The sequence below is a fragment of the Lactuca serriola genome, chromosome 5 (genome assembly GCF_051521515.1).
Source record: "Lactuca serriola cultivar US96UC23 chromosome 5, Lser_US96UC23_V15, whole genome shotgun sequence".
In the NCBI taxonomy this organism is placed as follows: domain Eukaryota; kingdom Viridiplantae; phylum Streptophyta; class Magnoliopsida; order Asterales; family Asteraceae; genus Lactuca; species Lactuca serriola.
Genome location: NC_136412.1, coordinates 363,819,301 through 363,843,151, shown reverse-complemented (window position 1 = coordinate 363,843,151; position 23,851 = coordinate 363,819,301). Strand labels below are relative to the sequence as shown.

Here is a 23,851-nt window from a genome sequence, read left to right as displayed (position 1 = left end):
TTTACGACATTCAGCACCGTGTCGGTTTTGTCGCGAAAGTTCGACATGTCATAACTTCTTCGTTATAACTTGGATTTTGGTATTCTTTATATCCCCAAAATCCTTGTTTCGACCACTACAACTTTATGTAAAGATATCGGTCTTATCTCACACTTTAATTTTGACGCTTATTTTTATTCTTAATTAATTAAACCCTAATAATTAAGCATAAAACACATAATTCATATAATATTCACATAATTCCTTTTCATTTCTTCAAAATGAGTTACAAAGGTTAACCTAGACTATCAACTCAATATAAATGCCTAGGCTAGAAATACGAGTGTTACAATTCTCTCCCCCTTAGGATCATTCCGTCGCCGGAATCATATATCACCAAACAAATGAGGGTAGCAACTCATCATGTCACTCTCCGTTTCCCAAGTGAGATTTGGTTCATTCGTATGTTTCCAACGCATAAGCACTAAATCGACCATCTTGCGTCGCAACTTCATAGTCTTACGGTCAACGATTGCCTCAGGTTCTTCGATCAACCTCTTGTTTTCATCCAACCTTAACTCAGAAATCGGAATTATGTCGGGCACATCTCCCGTGAACTTTCTCAAGTAACACACATGAAAGGTGTTATGAATACCCTCCAGTTCTTCTGGTAACTCTAGCTTGTAAGCTTGATTCCCGATCCTCTGAAGAACTTTAAATGGTCCAATAAACCTTGGACTCAACTTCCCTCTCTTACCAAATCTTATAAGTCCCTTCCACGGCGAGACTTTAAGTAAAACCAAATCTCCAACTTCAAAGGTTATCAGTTGTCTTTTCTTGTCAGCATAACTCTTTTGTCGATCTTGAGCAGCTAACATCCTTTCCCTTATCACTTTCAACTTTTCGGCAGTCTGATGGACTATTTCAGGTCCCATAAACTGTTTTTCCCCAGATTCCTGCCAAAATGATGGCGTTCGACACTTTTCCCCTTACAAGGCGTGATAAGGTGCCATCTTAATGCTTGCGTGGAAACTATTATTGTAACGCCCGCAAATTCGGGCTCGTTAAATTAGAGGCAATAGGGGTCGAAAACGACTTTTCGAGAAAATACTATTTAGAATAAATAATCTTAACCAAGTTGTAGAATATGTCTCAAGGTTTCCGTACATATAAAGAACGCCAAAATCCGAGTTATAACGAAGAAGTTATGACCCGTTGAAGTTTCGCGATGGAACCGGCACGATACCGGGAAGCGTAAATAGTGAATTTACGATAGAGCGATATTTAGCCTTAGCGATCTAAACGAAATTCGTAGGATATGTTAAACTAAGAACATCGATAAAAAGATCGCCCAAATCTGACTTCGTATGAAGAAGTTATGATTTTTCGAAGTTTCGGATTGGCAGTGTACAGCCCGAAATTCGAATATAAGATCGAGTGATCTTTAGCCAACACGACCTAAACGAGAATCGAAGATCTCAATAAGAGTAGCGTAACGAGAAAAAGATGAGCGAAAACGGACGTCGGATGAAGAAGTTATGAGAATTTAACGGACCAATCCTGTCCCGGCCTGTTAATAATATAAAATTTAAAATCGAGTCAAAATTAGTCGATAGAGTCTAAACAAAAGTTTTAGAGTACGTTCCCACCTTCGCGTGGATATAAAGAACGTCGAAAACGGAGCTTGTATGCGAAAGTTATGATTTTTAGAAGTCGAGAAGGAAAATTACGAAACTGAGATGACGTGGCAACATCTGGACCCTCCATCGCTGATCAGACCTCGCTTCGGATCATGCCACGAAGCCTTCGCATTACGCCCCGCGTCCGAGGCCAAGTACGCCCCGCATACTTCGGTTCTTATCCGTCTGATGGAGTGCAAGACAGCTGGGTCCGAGCTGGTGGTCTTATCCGAGGAGTACGCCCAGTGTACCCTCGGTACGCCCAGCGTAATCCGAGGTCCTCCGGCCTATAAATAGGGTGCGAGCCTTTCCGAGTTTTTCACACTAAAGTTCATTCTTTCTCTCACTAGTTTCTCTCTCTAGCTCCTCTAAACCCCCCTAAGTCCTAGATAAGGCCCCTAGCACCCTAAGGAAGCCCCGAGGCTCCCGGAGTCCCGAGAAAAAAGGAGTCTTTCGGTTTCGAAACGCTGCTCCAATTAAGTTCCGGTTTTTGATAAAATTTGCTGTAAGTGTGCTACGCTTACGCAATTTTTAATATAGCTTTCAAATAATTATAGGAATGTTATTAGGTCCTTAAAATAATTATTTAGGCTATTATTATGAGTTATATTAAGTGTTATTAACGCTTATATAATAATAATAATAATAGTCAGACTATTAATTTGTCGCGGTTATCGTTAGACTAAACCCTAGTGGTATTGGTACTAGGTTTTATCAAAGGAAATTGTTTTGAGAGTATCGAAGCGCTGTCCGAGTGCTGAGTCATCACCTTTCAGGTGAGTGCATAGTCTCTTTCATCTTACACATAGATATGAAGTATTTTATATAAACTATGTGCTATGTGTGCATATTATCTGAATACTTGTTGTCTATGTTGGATGAACGTTTTATATATGTTTTAAAGGATTTAAATTGTATACGTATTCTATATACGAATATGTTGGGTATAAGATGGGTAGATGAATGATGAGAGATAAAAATGATGTGAGTATACATTGACAGCTATAGACTTAGTGCCTATGGGACGAACACCGGTAGCTATGGACTTAGTACCTGTTAGACGTTGGTAGCTATGGATTTAGTACCTGTTAGGAATTGGTAGCTATGGACTTAGTACCTATTAGTCAGACGTTGGTAACTATGGATTTAGTTCCTGTTAGGAATTGGTAGCTATGGACTTAGTACCTATTGAACAATGGTAGCTATGGATTTAGTACCCGATGAGTAGGATATAGCAGCTATGGAATTAGTGCTTTACGAACGAACATCGGCAGCTATGGATTTAGTGCCAGTCCTATAACCCTGGAAGTAAGGGACTTCGGAATAAACGAATGCAGGATAGATGACTCTTAGGTTAAATCCTTAAGAGTAAAGAAGATAATAGGGATGGGTAATTGGGTTGATTGTTTGATTGTTTAAACATAATAATTATATTATTGTGGGTTGAAAACCCTATGTACTCACCAGGTTTCCCAACCTGACCCACTTAGTTTATTTATATCACAGGTGTTGATATGAAGTCAAATTACACTGAGAGATTAAAGAGATGTAGATCACTAGTGTAAATAAATGTAAGTTCTGTTTATGCTTATGTTTCTGTATTGACAATGACATCCCAAATGTTTTAAAATGAATAAAATACGTTTATTCAAAAATGTTTTAATAACGTATTTATCGTGTTTTTCTGGGAACAAATTCCGTAACATTTTTATGAAAAGAAGTACTCTGACTTTTATAAAGCATAAACAAAATCGGTCTTTTCTGGCCGTGAAAATGGGGATGTCACAATTATTATAGGAGAATTCTACTAGAGGTAAGTGATCATCCCAGTTACCTTGGAATTCTAGGGTACATGCTCTCATCATATCTTCCAATGTTTGAATCGTTCGTTCGCTCTGACCATCGGTTTGCGGATGGTAAGCTGTACTTAAACACAACTTGCTACCCAATTCCTTTTGTAGACTCCTCCAAAACCTTGAGGTAAAACGGCTGTCACGATCGAATACAATCGTTAGCGGAACACCGTGAGGCCTCACAATTTCCTTCACGTAAGAATTCGCAAGTTTATCCATAGACCATTTCTCTTTGGCTGCTATGAAATGCGCACTCTTAGTGAAGCGATCAACGACTACCCAAATCATGTCGTGACCGTTCCTTGTTCTGGGCAGTTTAGTCACAAAATCCATGGTGATGTCTTCCCATTTACCCATGGGTATGGGTAAAGGTTCTAAACTCCCATACGGTTTCTGATGTTGTGCCTTAACCCTAGCACAAGTTACACACTCGGCCACATACTTAGCAACATCGAGCTTCATCGTCGGCCACCAATAATAGGGTTTTAGATCCCTATACATTTTTGTACTGTCGGGATGAATCGATTACATGGTCTTGTGAGCTTCTTTCATCAGAAGATCTCTTACTCCACCCATCTTAGGTACCCAAATCCTATCTTGGAATACCCTCAACCCTTGGTTGTTTGTACCGAATACTAACGTTTTGCCAAAACGTTCTTCCTTTCGGTCATTTTTCTCTAAAGCTTCCTCTTGAGCTTTCTTTATACTTTCCACAATTGTCGAGACAACTTCAATTCTCAACGATCTTTGCCTTTTCTTTTCAAGGTTTACCTTCCGACCGAGAGCATCAGCAACAACATTTGCTTTACCAGGGTGGTAAAGTATCTCACTGTCTTAGTCCTTGAGTAACTCTAGCCAGCGTCGTTGCCTCATGTTCAATTCCTTCTGATTAAAGAGATATTGAAGACTCTTATGATTAGTGAAAAGTTTACATTTTGCGCCATAAAGATAATGCCTCCATATCTTTAGGGCGAATACTACCGCTGCCAACTCCAAATCGTGAGTGGGGTAGTTCTTTTCATGTTCCTCCAATTGCCTTGATGCATACGCTATCACTTTATCCTTTTGGGTCAGAACACAACCTAACCCAACTCCAGATGCATCGCTATAAACTGCGAAGTCATCAACTCCTTCAGGCAACGAAAGAATAGGTGCTTCATACAATCTCTTCTTCAACTTCTCAAAGGCTTCCTTATGCTTCTCATTCCAAGCATAAGTAGCCCCTTTGTGGGTCAAATCTGTTAATGGAGTAGCAATCGAAGAAAAGCCTTGGATAAACCTTCGGTAATATCCAGCTAATCCTAAAAAGCTTCGAATCTCCGTAGGGCTTTTTGGTTGTTCCCACTTCATCACAACTTCAATCTTTGCTGGGTCAACCATTATTCCTTCTTGATTAACCACATGACCTAAAAATTGGACTTCTTGAATCCAAAATTCACATTTGGAGAACTTTGCATACAGCTTCTCCTTTTTCAGGACTTCTAGCACTTCACGCAGATGATTTTCATGTTCCTGCTTGCTTTTTGAATAAATCAAGATGTCGTCTATGAATACTATCACGGATTTATCTAGGAATGGTTTACAAACCCTATTCATCAAATCCATGAAAGCTATTGGGGCATTGGTTAGTCCAAACGACATAACCAAAAATTCATAGTGTCCATATCTTGTTCTAAACGCAGCCTTTTCGATATCCTGCTCTCTCACCTTTAGTTGATGGTATCCCGACCTAAGATCGATCTTCGAGAAATAGCTCGAACCCTGTAACTGGTCGAACCGGTCATCGATCCTTGGCAACGGTTACTTATTCTTTATCGTCACTTTGTTCAACTCTCTGTAATCGATGCACATTCTCATGCTTCCGTCTTTGTTCTTTACAAATAACACAGGGAGCTCCCCAGGGCGATGAACTAGGTCGAATGAAACCTTTGTCCAATAACTCCTGAAATTGTGTCATAAGTTCTTTCATCTCTGTTGGTGCTAATCGATAGGGTGATTTTGCTATCGGTGTCGTTCCTGGTAACAAGTCGATACGAAATTCTACTTGTCGATCATGGGGCAATTCGGAAAGATCTTCGGGAAAGACTTCCGGATAATCACACACCACCGGAATATTCTGCACCTCCTTCTTTTCCATCTTAGCATCGATCACGAACACTAGATATGATGTACATCCCTTGGCCAAACACTTTCTGGCTTTCATTAGGGAAATGATTCCAGAATTTACTCTGTGTTTGTCTCCATACACCATAAACGACTCTTTCCCTGGCGGGTTTACTTTTACTATCTTCTTTTTACATAATATTTATGCATCGTTGGCGCTAAGCCAATCCATTCCTAAAACTATGTCGAATCCATTTAACTCGATAGGCAATAATTCCTCGTGGAACTTATTCCCATCCAAGTCAATGAGGATGTTTTTCATACGATGGCTAACAGGTATAAACTTGCCACTAGCAATCTCGACTAATAAGGCATTAACTAGCCTATCTACAGGCAAAGCTAGCTTTCTACCAAATTCATGCGATATAAAGGAGTAATTGGCTCCAGAATCAAACAAAATTTGGGCAGGCAATTTGTTTACAAGAAAGGTACCTGAAGCGACATCGACTTCTTCTTTTGCAGCTTCAAGTGTCATCTGAAAGGCTCTCGCCTTCGGCTTTGGTGGTAGATTGGGCTTTGTTGCATCCTTCCTCTTTGGACAGTCTTTAAGAACATGCCCTACTTCATGGCACTCAAAACATACCCTCTTGTCGGACGGACACACGTTGGCATAATGCTCAGTCTTTCCACATTTGAAGCAAGTCACCTCCTCACTACATCTCCCAGAGTGCTTTTTCTTGCACTTCTCACACCATTTCACTTCACCTCCTCCTCCTCCAAACTTCTTGGACTTAGAAAATTTGCTTTTCTTGTTGGAACCTGAAGTTCCTTCAAATTTTCTCTTTTCACCAACTTCTGCCCTCTCCAAACCCTTCTCTTTGATCTGAACCTCAACATTCTTAGCAGCCCAGATGGTGGCTTTCAAAGTGGTTGCTTGCTTAACCATCAAACCAAAGTCCGCTGGTAATCCGAGGGCAAACTAGTTGACCTTAGAGAGTTCAGTTGGAACTAGATGAGGAACTAGCTTCATCTTTTCCATAAAACGAGCAGCGTATTCAATAACGCTCATCTTTCCTTTCTTTAAATTCTAGAACTCATTATTGATTTCCAGAAGATCCTGAGCAGTACTGCAATTTCAGTTGTACCACAAAATCTTCCCAAGACATCTTACTAGCTTCACCCTTGGGCATCGAATCAGCTAGTAACTTCCACCATCTCAACACACCAGACTTTAACAGAGGACTTGTAAGTGCGGTCTTTTGTTTGTTGCTGCACTCGCAACTTTCAAACATAGTCTCCATTTCGGAGATCCAATTCATGACTTCCACCGTTGTCGGACTTCCAGATAGACACGGCGGTTTAGATGCCATGAAATCTTTGTATTTGCATCTGCGTCCATCAACTCCTCCATCTTGGTTGTTTTGTCTAACCATCGGTGGGTTGGCTTGACCAAGAGTCCCACTGTAGTTCCCTCCTACTGATTGCCTTTCATTCAATATGGGCTGTTCAACAGGCATCGTAGTCTCTTCCCTATGTTGTTGTAGTAATCGCCTTGTCTCCTCCATTTGGCGATCTAACATCATCTGCATCATTGCTTGTACCCCAGCCATCGTCATTGGCTCAGGTGCAGCTCCTACAACAGGTACTTGCTCAACTACTTGAGGTTGAGGCTGTTGATCCCTGTTTCTGTTTGCATTTGCAGCTCCACTACGAGTTCTGGCCATTACAATCTATATAACGAATAAGGCGAATTTAGGTCTTTCTCCTTGTTATACATGTCAATTCCCTTATCACTCCGAAACGTTTACATGTTAGTTCTAATCACATAATCATACGCTTAGAATCCTACACACATAAGGTTTCCAGATCCGGTCGGCAACAGACCATAGATCCGAACAAATAATGGCACACATGGAAAACACATAGCATTTAGCACATAAGGGCATTTTAGGCATCTTCCCTAAAATAAACTAGTGCTCGTGACTAAAATATGGTAGACACTCATCTCACAATCATCACTTAGCATTCTAAGTTCAAGTCTAGAAATTCTACAATTTCTTAGTTCGCTTAAACTAATGCACTGATACCAACTGTGACATCCCCTAATTTCTCGGCCAGAAAAGACCGATTTAATTTATGCTTTTTAAAATAAAATCAGAGAAATCTTTTTAAAAGATGTTGCAGAATTGGTTCCCAAACAACATATGATAAAAGTTTATCAAAACCCTTCATTAAGAAGGTATATATTTTCCATATATATATATATATATATATATATATATATATATATATATATATATATATATATATATATATATATATATATATATATATATATATATATATATATATATATATATATATATATCACAACCTCGGGATGTCATGTTCCGATACAGATCAAAAGCATAAACAAGACATTATAAGCCTTTCAAAAGTTATTTACAACTACTGGCCTATAATCCAAAAATCTCTCGTCGTCCTCCGACTATGCTCGGGGTCCACTACCTGTAACATAAAAAGCTGAGTGGGTCAGGCTTGGGAGCCTAGTGAGCATATAGGGTTTTCAACTCACAATAATAATAAACTTATTAAGTTCACCAATCAATAATAACCCTGATTACATGTTCCCATTATCCTCACTTTACGTCCCTAAACACTTTTTACAAGGGACCTAGCCTAAAGAATATCATCGGGATGGACACTATTGCTAAGGGGTTTCCTCAGCCATACATGTCCTAAAGGCAACCATGAGGGGGATGGAGTACAGCGAATGAACACTCTCAGTTCATTAACACCTACAGGTTGCGGACCTGCTAATGTTTCCCACTGGACTGTCTAGAAAGTCTGTGGTCGTCATCCAAACTCCGCTAGATAACTGGATCTCAAAACACATCGAGGCCTCTCATCAATTTTATTTTATCACACATCACTATCTACCCATGTTCTACCCAACATATTTGTAGATAAAAATACTTATACAGTTTAAAACTTGTATAAAACATCAACACAACAGTCACCTCAAATAAACAATTAATATATTTACACATAGCACGTATTCTAAGGTAAATACTTCATATCTATGTGTAAAATGAAAGTGACTATACACTCACTTGATTTGATAATAATTGGGCAACAATTCGTTTCCTAAAACGATCGTTTCTAATAAAAACCGAGAGTTTATTGAGAAACCGGGCTTTGCAAAAGTCGGGCTTCGAAACCGAAAAGATAAATTTTCCGGGCTTCTCGGGCACTTCGTGGCGTATTCCGGGGCTTACAATCGATACTGGAGCTTTGGGGAATTCCAAGATGAAGAAAATATGAAGAGATGGGCCAAATATGGCAAAACTCCAAAAGTAACCGAGAGGCTTCGCAGGTACCCTTCTATTTATAGGGTCCGAAGTCCTGATCCAACGGCTGAGAAGCTCCTGATCCGACGGCTGAGAGGTCTTGCAGGGGGTGGCTCGCACGAGGGTAGCATGTGTGAAGGGGCTGCTGGCTTCTTGTGATTGGTCCGAAGCGTGTGTCCGAAGTCGGCTCCGGTGGGCAGGTGGTCAGCACGTGCGAGGGTCTCGGTGGCACTCGCTGATTGGACCGCGGAGTCGTAACCCATGTGCGAGGCTCGGAGCTAGGGTTCGAGGTTCGGTCCATATGCGAGCCTCGGATTGGACCTCCCTTCGGTCAAATCAGAATCCGACACGTGGCTTCGCATGACTCAGCAGCTTGGTGACTCAGCAGGACACGTGGCACTCTTTCAGCGAAGGCGACGTGGCAAAATGTGACTATGCGAATTTTCTCGATTTTCGCGCCAAAACTTCTAAAATCCATAACTTCCGCATACGAGCTCTGTTTTTGACTTTCTTTATATGCACACGTAGCTAAAATTACGCTCTACAACTTCCGTTTATACTTCGTCGGCTACTTTTGACTTTAAATTTTTTATTATTATTTTTAACAGACCGGGACAGGAAATCCGTTAAAAATTCATAACATCTTCATCCGACATCCGTTTTCGTCAGACTTTTTACCGTTGTACTCCTAATGACGAGACCTTCGATTCTTGTTTAGGTTGTGTCGGCTAAAAATCGCTCAATCTAAAATTCGAGTTTTTAGTTGTCTACTGCTAAGCTGAAACTTCGAAAAATCATAACTTCCTCATACGAATTCAGATTTGGGCGTTCTTTTTATCGAACTTCTCGGTTTAACGAATACTAAGACTTTCGTTTAGATCACTAAGGCGAAAAAGTAGTTTATCAAAAACTCACTTTTTACGACATTCAGCACCGTGCCGGTTTTGTCGCGAAACTTCGACAGGTCATAACTTCTTCGTTATAACTCGGATTTTGGTATTCTTTATATCCCCGAAATCCTTGTTTCGACCACTACAACTTTATGTAAAGATATCGGGATTATATCACATTTTAATTTTGACGCTTATTTTTATTCTTAATTAATTAAACCCTAATAATTAAGCATAAAACACATAATTCATATAATATTCACATAATTCCTTTTCATTTCTTCAAAATGAGTTACAAAGGTTAACCTAGACTATCAACTCAATATAAATGCCTAGGCTAGAAACACGAGTGTTACATATGTCATTTCGTCATCCGTTGTCTATCCGGCAGAACCGGGGGCATCGACAACATGGGTTTGAAGCTACTTGAACTAGTGTGGAGCATCTACACGGGCCACGATGTCAATTATGGCCAGATTCTTTGGGATGATTTCCTCCAATATATCCCCAAATAGCATCCAAGGGAGAACCCAACCGAGCTCACATTTGCTCGATTCTGGTCCTTATGCATATCTGATCTACATGCGGATGCTGGTATCAACATGGGCAGTGACATCAACTTCTTTGTCACTAAGGATCTCAAAAGGTACAATCCCTCTTCTGATCAAACTTTATTTGGACCTATCCGCAGGCTTCCCATTCACATTCTTACTTTGCTTGGTCTTGAACTGCTGATGTCTCAGATCATATAGAGGCCACGGAGGGTATTGTCTCATACCCTTCTACCCCACCTCTTCCATCCGCAACCATTTTCCCTGAGGGTACCGCAGCCCCCTCTGCTACTACACTATCTAACCCTTCTCAACGGAGAAAATCAGTGGCATCCAAGAAGAAATCTAGTACACCTAAGAAGAATGCCCCAAAATAAACCGCACCCTCAAAGAAACACAAAACCAAACCCACCATCGTATCGAGCAGTGACTCTGAGGAAGATAGACAACCAATATCTATTCTCAAGAAAAGAAAAACAACCGAAACCTCTGGCCAAATGCGTGACCGAACTGATACTGAAGCCTCTCAATAGGCTCTGGTAGTCCTTGGGATGGCCGCACATCCATTCAATACCACACTCGAATACCACTCAACCTCATCATGTGAGATTGTTTCATCCTTTTCATCATCTAAACGTGGAGACAGCCCCCCAGTTATATCTCAAGTAGATAAATCTGTACATCGCCCTAAGGTCTCCAGGGCTTCCTGATTGCACATTTTTTCTTCCGAGAAGTTAGACTCCATCCTTTTGAATGTATCCCGAACACTTCAAACACCAATCCATCCGCAGGGCATCTCTTTCGCCCATGCCAGAACTGGGCCGAGGCTAGACTTGACCACGGGTCAAGGAGACCAAGGAAGCCCAGGAAATCCTACTCTGCTTCCATTCTTTATAGGTGATTTAGGCACGGTGAGCACACATGTGCAAGGATCCGTGAACCCAAGGGACACCTTTGTACGTACACAAAGAATTGACGGCAATGACTCAAGTGATTCTTGGAGTCGGTATCAGCCAACTACTGATGTCGAAATCAAGAAATATGTTGCGTTTAAAAGAGCCTTCCAAGCCCGCAAGGAGCAACAGGTCAAACAACAACAATAGAAGGAACAGGAAATACTGTCCATGGCCAAGTATTGGGCAAATTCCATCAGCAATGCCCATACTGCTGCCACAATCCAAAAGGTTCAAAACTGGATGGATCAAATGGCAAAAACTATGATGAAAGCTCAAGCTTCAGCCGTAGCCGCAGCTACCTCCAAAGTTCTTCCTACTCCAACTCCTGTTCCATCTCCCGCAGTCAACCCATCTCAAGACGAAGAGCCGGCAATTGAACTCAGCTCAGCCCCTACTTTCGGTTTTGATGATAAAGACATCCAAGAGGTCAACAAACCAAATCCTTCAGAAGACGACCTTATGATGTTTGAAGAAGAAGAAGAGTCCAGCGGATCTCAACATTCCACTTCCAAGCCCAAAGAAAAGAAAAAGAAGAAGAAGAAGAATGATGATGTCACAAGGAAGGAATTCCTAAATCTCCAAGCCAAAGTTGATCAAATTTTGGCTGCGGTTAAACCTACCCAACCTCCACCTGAAGATATTCCAGGACCGCAGTCATTAATTGAACGCGTTGAAAGACTCGAGACGAGAGAGTGTATGGTTGCTGAGTGCATCTCTCTCAAGGTAGAAATGGGGATCCAGTCCCTTGACAACAACCACAGGGATGATCATCAGGAATTCATGGCTGCAGCGGAATGCCTCATTACTGAGGTGACCGCAATCAAACAGGATCTTCAAGCAGCTATTGCGGATCAAGCTTCATTGTCTCAGAAAGTGATAGATGAGACTCATACTGCCTATGAGTCCACTATCTCTGTTCTTCATGCCACTATCAACCGAATGCAGAAATCCCTCACCTCTAACTTCCATGGCCCTGAGATCCTCCAGCTTACCAAAGATATACACAAGCTACTCTTCAACTCCTCCACCCCCAAACAACTCACAGTTGGCCGAGACCATGAAAGATCACTTTGCAGAAGTCTATGCCAAGGTGGATGGACTTAAACAATGGCTTGAGAAAGCACCTCCGTTGCATCCCTCAAGAGGGGGAAGTGATGAAGAAGTCCACCACTCGGATACTTCCATCCATCAGAGCCCTCCCATCACCACAAAGAAAATTCCTACACCGCAGCCCTCACCTCCACCATCCCACAATAATCCATCTCCTCACTCTTCACCTATAAACAACACCCTCAAAAGGCCTGAGACTCCTCCTCACCTCAAAAATCTTGAGGAAAATATGTCATCAGCAAGCTCCACAGACTCTCCTGCCACGGCCCAAAGAAAACACGATTGGAAAGCGGCCAAGCTTGCTGAACTCATATGGAGAGAATGCGGATTTGATACTATGATAGATGAGTCGCTGATTAACTCATGGGTCAATCCGCTCCGCAGGCTACTGGATGAAGACTACACTCCACATCTCACATATGTTGAACCTCCTTCTGATGGTTATTGGGATATTCCAATCTCTCCCAATGCCAAGTATTTTGCAGTTTTTGAATCTTTTGACTGCAGCCTCCCTGATCACAAACGTCTGCCTATGGAATTTGAAAGACTTAATCGCTTTTATGTGAAGCATGACTCTTCTGTTGAAAACATATGGTCTAACGATAGACCATCCGCAGTCAAGAATTACAAGATGCGGAAGTTTATGAAGGCCAACTTCGTTCAGTACACCCTTACCAGAAGATAGCATGACTACATACGCACTCAGGCAGATTTCCCAAGCATGAATCCGGAAGAAATCTTCCTCATTGCCAGAGTATTCCAAAACAAGGTAGAAAAGCATCCGAAGATGCAAATGGCGCTTGACAAATCCAAATCCTTTCTGAGGGATACAGTTTGTGACTTCGCCAAGATTGATGCGGATATCCACCCCACCATCATCAGAAAGTTTGATCTCCCCCCACTTGAACCTGTGTCAATGCCTACCGAAGGCTTTGAAGAAAGATCACTAGGCACAACAAACTTTCCTGAACTTGGTATCGTATTCAAACAGAAGGTTGACAACGTCAAATACTTCATTCTGATGAATGTTATGCACCGCCTGCCCAAGAAACAACTTGATATCTGCAAAACCGCAGTAGAAAGATCGAAGCATACTACCGCTGAAGTCAAATTTGAAATTTCTAGAAGAATCACTTGGCTTGAAAACGTCAGGAAGTTCTGGTGGATTTTGATCAAGTTCCTCAAACTTGATACCTAAACCGGAGTTAAAGAGGTCACTTAGGGGGAAATTGTTGAAACATAAAAGTGACCCTCTTAAACTAAAATACCGCAACCATCTACCTATTGCAACGGTTCACCATCCGCGATCATCTCAGCACCCGGAGTCAGTTCTTCTTCAGCATCCGCAGTCCATCGTTATGTTTTTCTTAGCTTTATGTAATATACTCTATTATCCAGCATGCCTTGCATGGCTGCTTATAGAGTAGTTGTTTAGTTCTGAGACTCTATAAATAGAGACTCCTTCTGATGTATTATTACAACTTCTTACTACAAAATTTCTTCTTCAACCATCTCTCTTATCACTCGATGACTTGTGAATTTTTCTAAATATATTTCTCCAAGTTATCTTCTTCATTTCTCTATCTTTCTATTCTTCTTACTCTAAATTGCTACTGAAATATATCAAACTATAACCTCTCTCCGGAGCAAGTCTTCTAGACTTAATCACTAAACTTGATCTTCCTTATTAACTCGGAGTGAATGCATTCCTTGTTACGAATCAGTTTAAGTGTATTCTTGATATAACAATTGTTGTCATTTATATTTGTTTACTTTCCGCAAGTAACTATCAAACTATCTAACTATATTATTGTTGAGCTTTTAGATCCTTTGAGATTTACTATTCCGCAATATACTTGCTCTAACGTTTGTTCAAGTGTGTCTCCAAGTTTTTCTCTCAACAATAAGGATCTGGTTTTAACATGTAATTCCTAAATATCCTTAAACTACACACTATCCTGCATCACTAACAGCTCATACATCACACACAAAAGGCATATCTCCGAAGCAGTCACTCTAGCATGCAATCCTGAGTAGATCCTTAGCCTAATTTATAGCATGCACATCATACAATAACACATATAACAACAGTCAAATATGGAATGTAAGGCAAGTATGGATATTTTGGGAAATACTTACTCGAGCTCGGTTGATTGCACACAGCGCACCCCTTTTATTTAAAAATCTTTTTAGAAAATCATTTTCTTTTAGAAAATTTTCATCAATTCCTTAGTTTGAGTCCAGGCACACCTGAGAGTATGCTTGAATCCCTCAAACCGAGGCTCTGATACCAACTTGTAACGTCCCAAATTTCAACCCAAAAATTTTCAATTAAAACAATAAGTGTTTATTCAAAACACAACTACAAGATCTTAAAACATTTATCAGATTATCATTAAAAGTTATCATGTGCACAAGTCCCACATTGATGCGATGCAATCGCGTCATGCTCCTCCTTTAATATAAGAAAAACCTGAAACATGTAAACCATAAATCGTAAGCACAAAGCTTAGAGAGTATCCCAAAATACCACACATAGCATATCACAAATAAACATCTATGGGTTATCAGCAACCCTAGAGACTACCCGAAGTCTCGGTGGGCAAACAGCACACCCTGTGGGTTATCAGTAACCTTGGAGACTACTCAAAGTCTTAACACACACAGTATCACATATCACAGTAACAATAATAAGACCTAGCTGGTCAGCACGTATATACTACCACATAGGCAAGCATATAAGAGTCACAAGGACAACAGGCATCCTACATACAAAATTTAGTGGGCCAGCATTGGTGTCTTCAACCCACGAGCACAATGAGAAGACTCACCTGAAATGAAGAACTCTAAAACAATACGATATGATCCCTTTTCTGCACTGCTTGTACCTATGAATCCACTAACACCAGAACCAGATAAAATCTTAATTAATATCCCAAAATCCTCAAGTTTGACTCATGGTCAAACTTGGTCAAAAAGTCAACAGTTAACGAAAGTCAAAGTTAATAAGTCCAACTTCAGGCTGAGTATGCCCGACATACCCAGCTCGTACACATAGTGTACTCACCATCCAAAATCGAGAACCCATATGAGTACGTGTTGCGTACTCAAAGGTATGCCCAACGTACTCGGTTAGATGGCACTTTTCCATTAAGTGCTTATTCTCTTAAGTCCTTTCATATAACACTCATATTTAGCCCCACAACATCATTCTAAGTCATAAAGTTTCCACCTTTATGAATTTTCATGTCTAGAAGAGGTCCAAAAAGCAAAACCTTAACTTATTAATCCATTAAGACATCATGACACTTTCATGGAAGGAATAGAAGGACCAAGATCACATTTTTATGGTTCCTTAAAGCTCCACAATGGATAAATTTTCCATTAGAATGGTCAAAACCACCAAGATCTAGTTTATAAGTCTCAAAGGGACCAAAAGTATATATGTTTCAACTTAATCATTAAGTCTAAGTCTTCAACCTTTGGATCTGAATCAATATAATGTTTAGATGGATAAAGTTTCCAACTTTACCCATAACAAGGTCACAAACTTTCAAGATATAAACTTTATGCACTAAAGTGACCAAAATCTCACAACACCCAAGACTAGCTAGATCTATCAAATGCATCATCAAGATTCAAACTTTATACCTCTAGAATAAAAAACAATGTGAAAAAAGTATGGATCTACAAGCTTTAATGCAACCAACACTTCTCCAAAGAGATCTTTCTTCTCCAAGATGCACTAAGAACACTCCAAAGCACTCAAGGCCACCTTCTTTTGCTCAGAAAGCTCAAATTAGGATTAGGGTTTTCATGGGAGGGTGTTAGAGAGGTCGAGGTTGATAATGGAATGGGTTTAGGGAAGTTAAAGAGCTTAAATATGGCTCAAACCACGAAAATAGGGTTTGGGCATTGACCGTGTATGCCCAGCGTACTCAATGATGCCCTAGTACGCCCATCATACTTCCCCGTACGCCATTGTACGCAGCTTAACCCAAAACCGTCCTAACTTCAAACGGTCATAACTTCTTCGTTTCAACTCCGATTTCGACGATCTTTATATCCACGGAAATGTATTGAGGAGCTCTACAACCCTATATAATTACTTTTTGACTTAAAAACTTCAAACTAAAATCCATATTTATAAAAGAAGTCCAAAACACTACTTTTCCCATTTTATCCTTTGACTCCAAAGCACAAACCGAACTCTAGGATCACATAATCTACATTACCCATATCCAAATGGGTCTAACCCTCTCTTTCCCCAAAGCCCAAAGCCTTATGATACTTGATCTTCATGTCACGGTCCCAATTTTTGATATGACTCGAAACAGGGTGTTGTATCGAAAGAGTTAAATACGGAGAGAACGTAAGAAAAAAGGATTTCATGTGCATAATTGTTTACTCTGTGGATGCATTTGTTTGGTATTCCTGTTCTTTATGATTTTTTAAACAATGAAAGGTCAGATTGAATATTTTATAGGGGCCGATTTGTCAACAATTTGTCAACAATTGTCAATGGAAATGTTCAAATGGATTTGCTCCTTGATACAATGGGTAATAAAAAGGCAAATGTTCAGGTGTTCTGGAAATAATATTTGGGTTATTGGTCTTTTTGATAATAGATATTTTTAATTTTATTCAAAATTTGAAACATATAAGTTAGTCTTAAAATAAAAAAAATATTAATTGCAACAAAAAAATGATAATAAATAATAAGAAAACGATAATAAATAATAAGAAAACCGTTAGCTTGATAAAAATAATAATAACTAAGTGACATTATTATATATTGCAGTTTAAAATTAGATTTTTTTATAGTAATAGGAATGGGCCTATCACTATTTTTTTTTCAATAATTCACAAGATAAGCTTAAAATAACAATATATTTTGAAACTACAATGATATAATTGCAACGACAACTACTGCTATTATTTTTCTGAAAAAAAAAAATAAGTTTCAGTAGTGTTTTTTTTCCTTAACCGTGGTGTGCACGGGTTTAAACCTAATATATATATATATATATATATATATATATATATATATATATATATATATATATATATATATATATATATATATATACTAGTTTATAACCCGTGGGAACCACGGTTACAAAATTAATTCAACTTTCATAGTGAAAACTCAAAATTAATCAATTATTTTAAATAAATTATTAATTAGTAGATATTTTTTTAATTATAAAAATTATAATTGTTAATTTAAATAAATATTTGAAATTATATCACCTTATAATTTGTTTTAATTTTATTTTATTTTTAATGTTATTAATTTAATGTAATTAGAGTGGTAAATTTAAATTTGAAATTTGAAATGGAGAATTAATAAATTGACAAGTGGCATGCACTAATTAGAAGATTAATAGGGTGACACATGGCAAAAGAAAAATAAAATATGTATTAATTAGGAGGCCTAATAGGATGACACATGTCAAAATGAGATTAAAACTATTCTTTTATTAGAGTAGGGATATATATATATATATATATATATATATATATATATATATATATATATATATATATATATATATATATATATATATATATATATATATATATATATATACACAAAAATGGGGATTACACCAGCTACTACAAGGAGATATGCTCAATAAATGTTTGTTGATAGATGGTTATTCTATTGAAGGTTTTTGTCGACGCGAAATAATCTACATTAGTTGCGCCCATTTGATATCAGAATTATAGTTGCGAGCTATGCCTCATGTGATAGGCATAGAATCATGGATGCAATTACGACTCCAGTGCCTACACTCTCACTGATCTGGGGAATGTTGGAATCAGTCCAACAGTTACTGAAACTGCTTTGTGTTATCTTATTCATATACCAATTGTTCTAACAGAAAGTTCGCTAAGGGATATGGATGCAGAGGAAATGAGTTTGTGCAATACTAGTAATATAACTGGAACATGATAACGGTGGATAATGAAATTGGTTTTTCTTAAACAAGTTATGCCATATTTTTATTACAAAAATTTATGCATGTAAGTTTATTACGGATTTCAAATATTTTATTATTTTATAAACTCATCGGCTCACCAGGCATAAAGTCTGGCCTTTTTATAAAACGACGTGAATCCACGACTAACAAGAGTAAAGATAAGATTTCCTAGGTCAGACATGAACATTTGGGAAGGTAGATACTTGTTGGAAGATAGTATTATGTTGAAGTAATGTCCGTATTTGTAGGCTTGTCCAGCCAACTATACTTTGCTTTCGACAAAGCACACTCTGATATTATAATAAAAGTTTTAAATATTTTTGGATCCTTGGGACATTGTCTATCTTTTTTAATAGATTTCATATCTTTCAAGAATGATGGCGTTACAAGTAGGGATGAGCATGGGTCGGTTTTTGGCTAAAACCAAACCAAATTGTAGAAAGTCGATTTTTCGGTTTTTAAACCAATATAGGTTCGGTTTTTGCATGGTTCGGTTTTTCGGGTTGGGTTTATGGGTTTTGGTTTTAAACTGTGGGTTTCTAAGCTCCTGTTTTGTTTCTAGTTTTTGGGTTCAAACCCAATGAAAGTACGTTGCGATAAATAGTATTGTATCTACGTCAAATATACTAAAAGAAAGAGTACGAATTCTAGTATTCTAAAAACATAAAAGTGTTCAAAAGATCAAAGTTTAACAAGATTAACAGTTTGTTGAAAATATACATAAAGTACTAAAGGGATAAAGTTTAAAGTCTAAAACTAAAAGTTTAAAACATAATCAATAATATATATGTGGGTCGGTTCGGTTTTTATGGGCGTTTTTATACGTCAAAACCAAACCAGTCTGTTATTTTTCGGCTTTTGTAAAATTCAAACCTAAACCATCGGTTATTGCTTTGGTTTTGGTTTTTCGGATTCAGTTATGTCGGTTTTTTTTTGTTTTTCGGTTGTGGTTTGGTTTTTGCTCATTCCTAGTTACAAGTTGGTATCAATGTGTTAGTTTAAGTGAACTAAGTTTGCCTTAGACCGGATGATTTAGACTTAAGCTAAGAATATTGGGTGGAATACCATGATGATTGCACTAATTATTGATCTCTATGGTTTAATTTAAATGGTTTGACAATAAAAGGATGAAAACATGAGAGGTGAGAGTTGTCGACAACTTTAAAATTGAAAAACGTGGTGGATAAAAGGTGATCACGGTATCCTGGTGGCGGCAATATAAAAATTTATGTCCAAGAACTTAGAAAAGAAAAAGAAGTGGGTTATGTCTAAGATTACAAATGATAGATGGATGTACGTGGGGTGGGTTTGGGATTTCTTTTCATTTTTTAAAAATTATAAATAAACAATAAATTTAAAACAAAAATAGGAAGCGCAATATAATCATTTTAGATGCAGCACGATCAAAGAAACAACAGAATCAAACCATATAGACCTTCTAGTTAAAAGAAAGAGTTAAGGATGAACCACACAAGTTACCCCAAATGAAGAAACAACAGAATCAAACCATATAGACCTTCTAGTTAAAAGAAAGAGTTAAGGATGAACCACACAAGTTACCCCAAATGAAGTAACCGTAAATATAATTATGTGTGAATATTTTTAGAGCAACAAATCTTATCAAAATTTTACAGATAAATCATGATAAAACGTTGTTCGCCAAAAATAAGAAGCTCAAAGTGACCCGAAATTGTCTAAAAACATGTTTGGTAAAACTAGTTGATAGTTATATTTTTTATTTATTAGACGAATGATTGGTAAAATACTAAAATTAATTAGAAACTTTTGAAATATGTTAAATTAAAAGGACAACCGTTTAAAACAGATAAATACAAAAATATGTTTTAAGGATAATTTTAGAAATCGATTAAAAAAGCTCAATAGTTTTTTTCTTAAACACTAAATGAAATAACTCTTAGATTTGGAAGGTTTTGTTTAAGTAAAAGTTAAAATCACATACTTCCAAACAAAGTTTTTTGTTTTAACCGAACGTTTTGTCAAAAGCTAGAAAGCTCTCTAATAAACTCAAACACTCATTGTCAAACACGGCCAAAGGCTACTACGTTTTTTTATTTCTAGGATCTCGTGTCCAGCAGTCCAGGTGAAATCAGGAAGTAAGTGAACTGAATATATTCTAAAGAGTAGGAAAAGTATATTGCAATTTTACAGAATGGGAATTTAATAAAGAAGTTGTAACCTACAAGGAGGTCCTGCATCCTGAAATATGTAGGACACATAAAAAGATAACCAGAAGCTAATGACAAAAATCTAAATAAATAATCTATAGAAGCCTTGCCACTCATTTTACGTTTGGATATGATGTTGTCGTACATGTATAATGTAAAATGCCTAACCAAGAATAGCTTTGATCTTTGTCTTCTGATCATCTGTTAGTGATGTAGGGAAAAGAACCTCAAATGTAACATACAAATCACCCTTCTTATTGCTATAATGCAGTGGCATTCCTTCACCTTTCAATTTCCTCACCTCCTTAGGTTTTGTAATTCCCTAAATCATACAACAAAAAAAAACAACCAAATAAATAAGATGTTGGCTATGATTATGATGGATTATTATCCATTCAATATAATACCTTGGTGCCAATATCCACTAGATGCTCATCAAGGTGCGTAACACTCTTTTCAAACCCAACAAGTGCTTGTGCCTAAAAATTACAACATAAGTAAGAGGTCATCTCACAAAAGAAGATACTATTAAGAGAAAATTTACCAAAGTTATTGTGGCAGTTGTGTGAAGGTTATTGCCTTCCCTTCTAAACCTTTCATGTGTTGCTGTACGAATACGGAACTGCCCAAATTTTCAGATTCACAACCATCAGCTAGATAATAATAATAATAATAATAATAATAATATGATGGTGATGATGATTCCTACTAACCCTCAGATCTCCAGGTTCACCGTCTATAATTGGTTCACCTTCTTCATAAAAGACCACTTCCTGTAACAAGAAAAACAGCAATTTTTAAACAGTTAATTCCAGAACCCAGTAGCTGCATATTTTTTACATAAGTCACAAAGCTTACTTGGCCATCTTGCATTCCCTTCTCAATATCCACAGTGATAAAGTTCCCTTCCCTTTCATATTTTACATTAGGGCACTGCTCGCACACCTGAACAACATTATCAGAAAAAGCAGAGCATATATGTATAAGTAATCATAGGAAACAGGAGAAAATTATGAAACCCTTGAGATATAATAATAATAATAATAATAATAATAATAATAATAATGATCTTGACAACTATACCTGCTCTGTCATTTGTTGGAACATTCCCGGACCTATTTGCCTGTGATAAACCTCGTTCCGACAGTTGCACTGTCTTTTACCAGGAGCCGGCTTTAGAATGTTCTTCTCCCTCCAAACCTGATTTAAATTTACACAAACATCGCAAAAAGAATTTTTTTGAGAAACCATTTGACAAATATGCAAAAAAAAAAAAACATAACCACATGTTTTCCTACCTTTAGTGACCCTCCCATGTACAAATCCTCCAACGTTGCATCCAAGTCAATAATTACATCATCGCCCTTTGCCACTCGTTCCTCCTCTTCTCGGTCTCCTCCACCTCCAAAAAACCTGCAAAACAACTTTCAAGCAGTCACTACATGCAATCAAAACGTGTGATTTCCAGCCTAGAACTGGGCTGAGAGAAATTTTTCTAAGCAATAACTAGACTATTTAGTCAATCTGTAAGGATGTTGTGAATCCTCAAACTCTGCACTTCATTGCTTCTAAACTGAGGATCTGAAGTAGCAAACTCTCCGTGATAAGGAAAGTCTCTAAACAAGTAACAAGGAAGTAGCAAACTCTCCGTGATAAGGAAAGTCTCTAAACAAGTAACAAGGAAGTAGCAAACTCTCCGTGATAAAGTGCCCAAAACAGTTCGACTCTTATTTACAGTGTTTAATACTTACTGAGAAAGCTTGTTTGAACCTTTAAACAAGTGTTAAGTGTTTATTCAGCAAACCAGCGTTCTTGCTTCATTGTAAACTCCATATTTTATTATATTAACAAGAAGCTGTTATCAAACTTTACCAAAACAGTGTATCCACCCAAAAAATTTATTCATTTAATTTCCTAACATTGTAGCCGTTTACACAAAATGCTTACTCTATCATTAAAATACATCTTTAGTACTGCTAGTTCACCAAACAAAATGCTTACTCTACAAGATAGAACGTTAACTCATCAACCAGGCAACCACCATAAAACTATGTCTTCCACTCTTCCCAAAACCAAATGAACTCTGTACAAGTTTGCATTTAACCTAAGATATTTTTCAGTGACCTATAAAAAACTAGCATGTTTACTTAATGCATACATTATGATATAGTTTACAGGACTTTTGTTTAACAGGATGTTCAAATAACGCATATCTACACAACCAAGTAGCAACATAAAAATCAGAAAATGAAAATATATACTGAGGGCAGGGTGAAAAGTGTTACGATTTGAATATGTCCTGAATATCCATTCCTCCGCCCCCACCGCCACCAGCAGCATGTTGTTTGAGACCTTCTTCGCCGTATCGATCGTAGATACTCCTCTTCTCACTGTTTGATAACACCTCGTATGCTGAAAGTAATCCAAACAAACGTTAAGCTTACATTAACCAAAATACATAAAAAGGAACGCACAACTTACAAATCCAATGCATAAACGAGGCATTTACCATTGTTAATCTCAGCAAATTTCTTGTTAGCGTCCTCATTTCCTTGATTCTTGTCGGGATGATATTTCAAAGCCAGCTTCCTATAGGACCGTTTAATCTGATCGTCGGAAGCACCCTTGGGAACTTGCAGTATATCATAATAACTTTTTCTGTAACGATCAATTAAAACAGGATGAACCCTAAATATATAATGGAACATAAAGATGTAGGAAAAGAAATGGCACATACGCGGCACTAGCAATCAATAAGATTGATAAATAGATTAAGAAGAAGAAGTTGGATCTGCAATGCGCCATTAAGGAGATTGGGGGAGACTAAACCCTACGCGATCAGAATCTCAAAGGTCGGGTATATCAGAAATTAGGAGATGCTGACGTACGTATACTCCTAAATTCTCCGAAAACAAGAGACTCTAGAATCACAAGCAACAGCAGTAATGCACACAGGCTATCATACTGCGATCAGACACTCCGTGAGGTCGAAATCTCGGACCGCGGCAGGGGCGGAGTTTATACATACACAAGGCGTCAATATATTTGCGACGTGGTCTTGAGAAAATGTAACCAATGAGAGAGCGCTTCCACTTGTCTCAACCAATAGCATTCTGCCACATATTTTAAGCCGACGCGTTTTGCACCGCAGGAAAGCCCAAGACTTGACCATGATAGCCCATTTGGGACGGTAAACGAATGGAATTA

The 23,851-nt window shown here is 38.1% G+C and overlaps 1 protein-coding gene across 1 annotated transcript; it reads right to left on the bottom strand.

Moving 5' to 3' along the window:
* Positions 1–20,573: 20,573 nt before the first annotated feature.
* ATERDJ3B (DNAJ heat shock family protein) lies at positions 20,574–23,626 on the bottom strand. Its single transcript, XM_079004158.1, has 10 exons — positions 23,382–23,626; positions 23,154–23,302; positions 22,930–23,056; positions 21,943–22,057; positions 21,728–21,844; positions 21,503–21,589; positions 21,358–21,417; positions 21,189–21,266; positions 21,052–21,123; positions 20,574–20,966 (listed from the first exon to the last, which is right to left on the bottom strand). The coding sequence occupies exons 1-10, from the start codon at positions 23,447–23,449 to the stop codon at positions 20,808–20,810; spliced, it is 1,032 nt and encodes a 343-aa protein (XP_078860284.1). The 5' UTR covers positions 23,450–23,626; the 3' UTR covers positions 20,574–20,807.
* Positions 23,627–23,851: the final 225 nt, after the last annotated feature.

Excerpts from the sequence above, each read along its gene's own strand:
- ATERDJ3B (XM_079004158.1), bottom strand. The coding sequence starts at position 23,449 with ATGGCGCATTGCAGATCCAACTTCTTCTTCTTAATCTATTTATCAATC. Across the intron at positions 23,057-23,153 it reads ATTTGCTGAGATTAACAATG|CATACGAGGTGTTATCAAAC; the intron begins GTAAATGCCTCG and ends GATTACTTTCAG. Across the intron at positions 21,418-21,502 it reads AGGGAATGCAAGATGGCCAA|GAAGTGGTCTTTTATGAAGA; the intron begins GTAAGCTTTGTG and ends TTCTTGTTACAG.